The sequence below is a fragment of the Trypanosoma equiperdum genome, assembly GCF_001457755.1.
Source record: "Trypanosoma equiperdum strain OVI genome assembly, contig: ctg_816, whole genome shotgun sequence".
Classification (NCBI taxonomy): Eukaryota; Euglenozoa; class Kinetoplastea; order Trypanosomatida; family Trypanosomatidae; genus Trypanosoma; species Trypanosoma equiperdum.
In genome coordinates, this window is record NW_027124772.1 from 5,383 (window position 1) to 7,440 (window position 2,058).

Here is a 2,058-nt window from a genome sequence, read left to right on the forward strand (position 1 = left end):
TGTATCGCTGTCCTTGAGTTCTTTTAGAAAATAATGAGCTGCTTGCAACCCTTGGTTTGCTGTTTCTGCAGAGGTCGCTGCGGCCGTTTTCTTGAATTTTGCGCTGGCTGTTGTTATTTCTATTTTGTCGTTGGCTGCCTTGAATGTCGTCGTCCCTAGCACCCCGCTCCCGTGTAGAAGAGTTTCTGTGCCTGTGCCGTCGGTTAGGGGACAGTCCGAGGCGCCGCTTCCTGTGTTTTGCTGTACGTCGTCAGCTGGTTTCAGCAGTTCTGCAGCATCTGGTAGCTCGCTTGGGTTTGTTGCCGCTAGTGCTGCGCCGAACTTTGCCTCACAGCCCGCAAAACTAGTTTTGACTGCTGCTTTTTCCGCTGCTGTGCCGTCGTCAGTTGCCAGGCATGTGGCGCTTGAGGTTGCACCCATTTTGAGCAACATAAGCCCGAATTCGTCTAGCCTGCCTGCTTCGTATGTTGCATGTGCTGCGTATAGTAGCGCCGTCGCGAGCGGCTCTTTTGTTAGTCGCGCAGCTTGAGTTGTGGTGTCGGCCAGCGAATAGAGCATCGGCAGCAACTCTTTTTTGCGCTTGCTTGTTGCCTGAGCCTGAATGAACACATTTAGCCTTGCAGAAAGCAGCTGCTGTTTCTCGACTGCGTCGCCTATTCTGTTTATCAATCCTTGTGTTGCGCCTGCCGCTTTTTTGAGCTCCGCTGAAAGCGTACAGGCGTGGGCCCACACCCTTTGGTCTATTGGTCCCTTTGCTATCGGTTCCGCCACCTGTTGCATTACAGCCACTGCTGTGTAAAGCAGAACAACGAGCTGTTGGATCGTCGGCATTTTGCGTTAAGGTATTTGGATGTTTCCAGGTTTGTATTCCGACAGCAGGCGTTAGCAGAGATTGCAATATTGAAACTGTGATCCCTAGAATTCTGTTTGTTCCCTCTTATAGCTTCCTTGAAACTCCGTTTCTCTGAATTAGTATCGCACAGCAACCGAATTTGTGCTAGTAATACTTCTTGGTTTGTTGAAGGCAAGTTGAATAGGTGAGAATTGTGCACCTATCGGCTCTGGTGCTTTTTAGTGGACAGACAATTCGACGTGTGTAACTCAACAATGAATAATATTCCCCAGTGATTAGTTCATCTTCTTAAAAACCAGAGTTCCTTTTTTTTCTTCGTTTATCTATGGCATGTGCTATGCCTCTTTTCGTTTGAGACAAATCATTCTTAAGAATTTGCAGCGGAGTTGTTTTGCTGTCACCTCTTCGTCCTGCTTTCGGCATCACATCTCTATATCGTCGTAAACAGCGCTCATTATACGTTTTCCAGCTAATTGCACTCGCTTTTGGGTGAAATATGCCTTTTACGGTGATTTGTTTTGTGTATTTGACCTCTTTTTCAATTTCTTGACATTTTTTCTCCATGTCCCCTTAAAAACATTTGGTTTACTTTCTTCTGCTTGCACAGTATTCAGTTTTTTTTCGGCAAATCTTTCTATGTTTGCAGTGTAGCGGCAGTTGGATGGCTTCGTGTACTGCAGTTCGCTTACTGTTGTGCAGTGACACTTTGCCATTTGTGTTTCCTTGATATGCTGGGAGCTGATATACAGGTGTCTCATTGCTTGCCGCAGTTTCTTCCTTTGACAGCTGGTAGCGGTAACTTCAGCCGTTTCATCAAAATCGCTATTTTTGTTTCCATTAGTGCCTTCCACGCGAATTGGATTCGTTCGTAATCAGTTCCTTCACCAAAGCATGCTTTGGTAGTCGGACTGCCGTTCAACCTCGTCCAGAATCAAGCTGTAGCTTGCCTTTTTGGGTAATTGTTCGACAGTACCGTCAATGACGGTTGCGTTTATATGGTTTGGCTCGGCGATTGTTGCTTTCATTGCCTGTTGTAGAGTTTGTGCCGCATCACCGGTCTATTTGCTGATCCAAACTCTGGTTCCGTTGGCGAACGAGACTTATAGAGCCTACACATATCCCTGGACTCTTTGGCATTTTCGCTATTCCCGGTGAGGCGCTATTCCGCGACCGCCACACCCAAAGCTAACTTTAAAAGCGTTTTT

The 2,058-nt window shown here is 46.8% G+C and overlaps 1 protein-coding gene across 1 annotated transcript in view; it reads right to left on the minus strand.

The window, feature by feature from the left end:
- Positions 1 to 831, minus strand: part of TEOVI_000378800 (Trypanosome variant surface glycoprotein (A-type), putative) — a gene marked incomplete at both ends in the record, with an annotated part of 849 nt that extends 18 nt beyond the window's left edge. Inside the window, one exon of the mRNA XM_067226637.1 lies at positions 1 to 831. Within this exon, the coding sequence (XP_067082738.1) occupies positions 1 to 831 (831 nt within the window).
- Between the last annotated feature and the right edge of the window lie 1,227 nt (positions 832 to 2,058).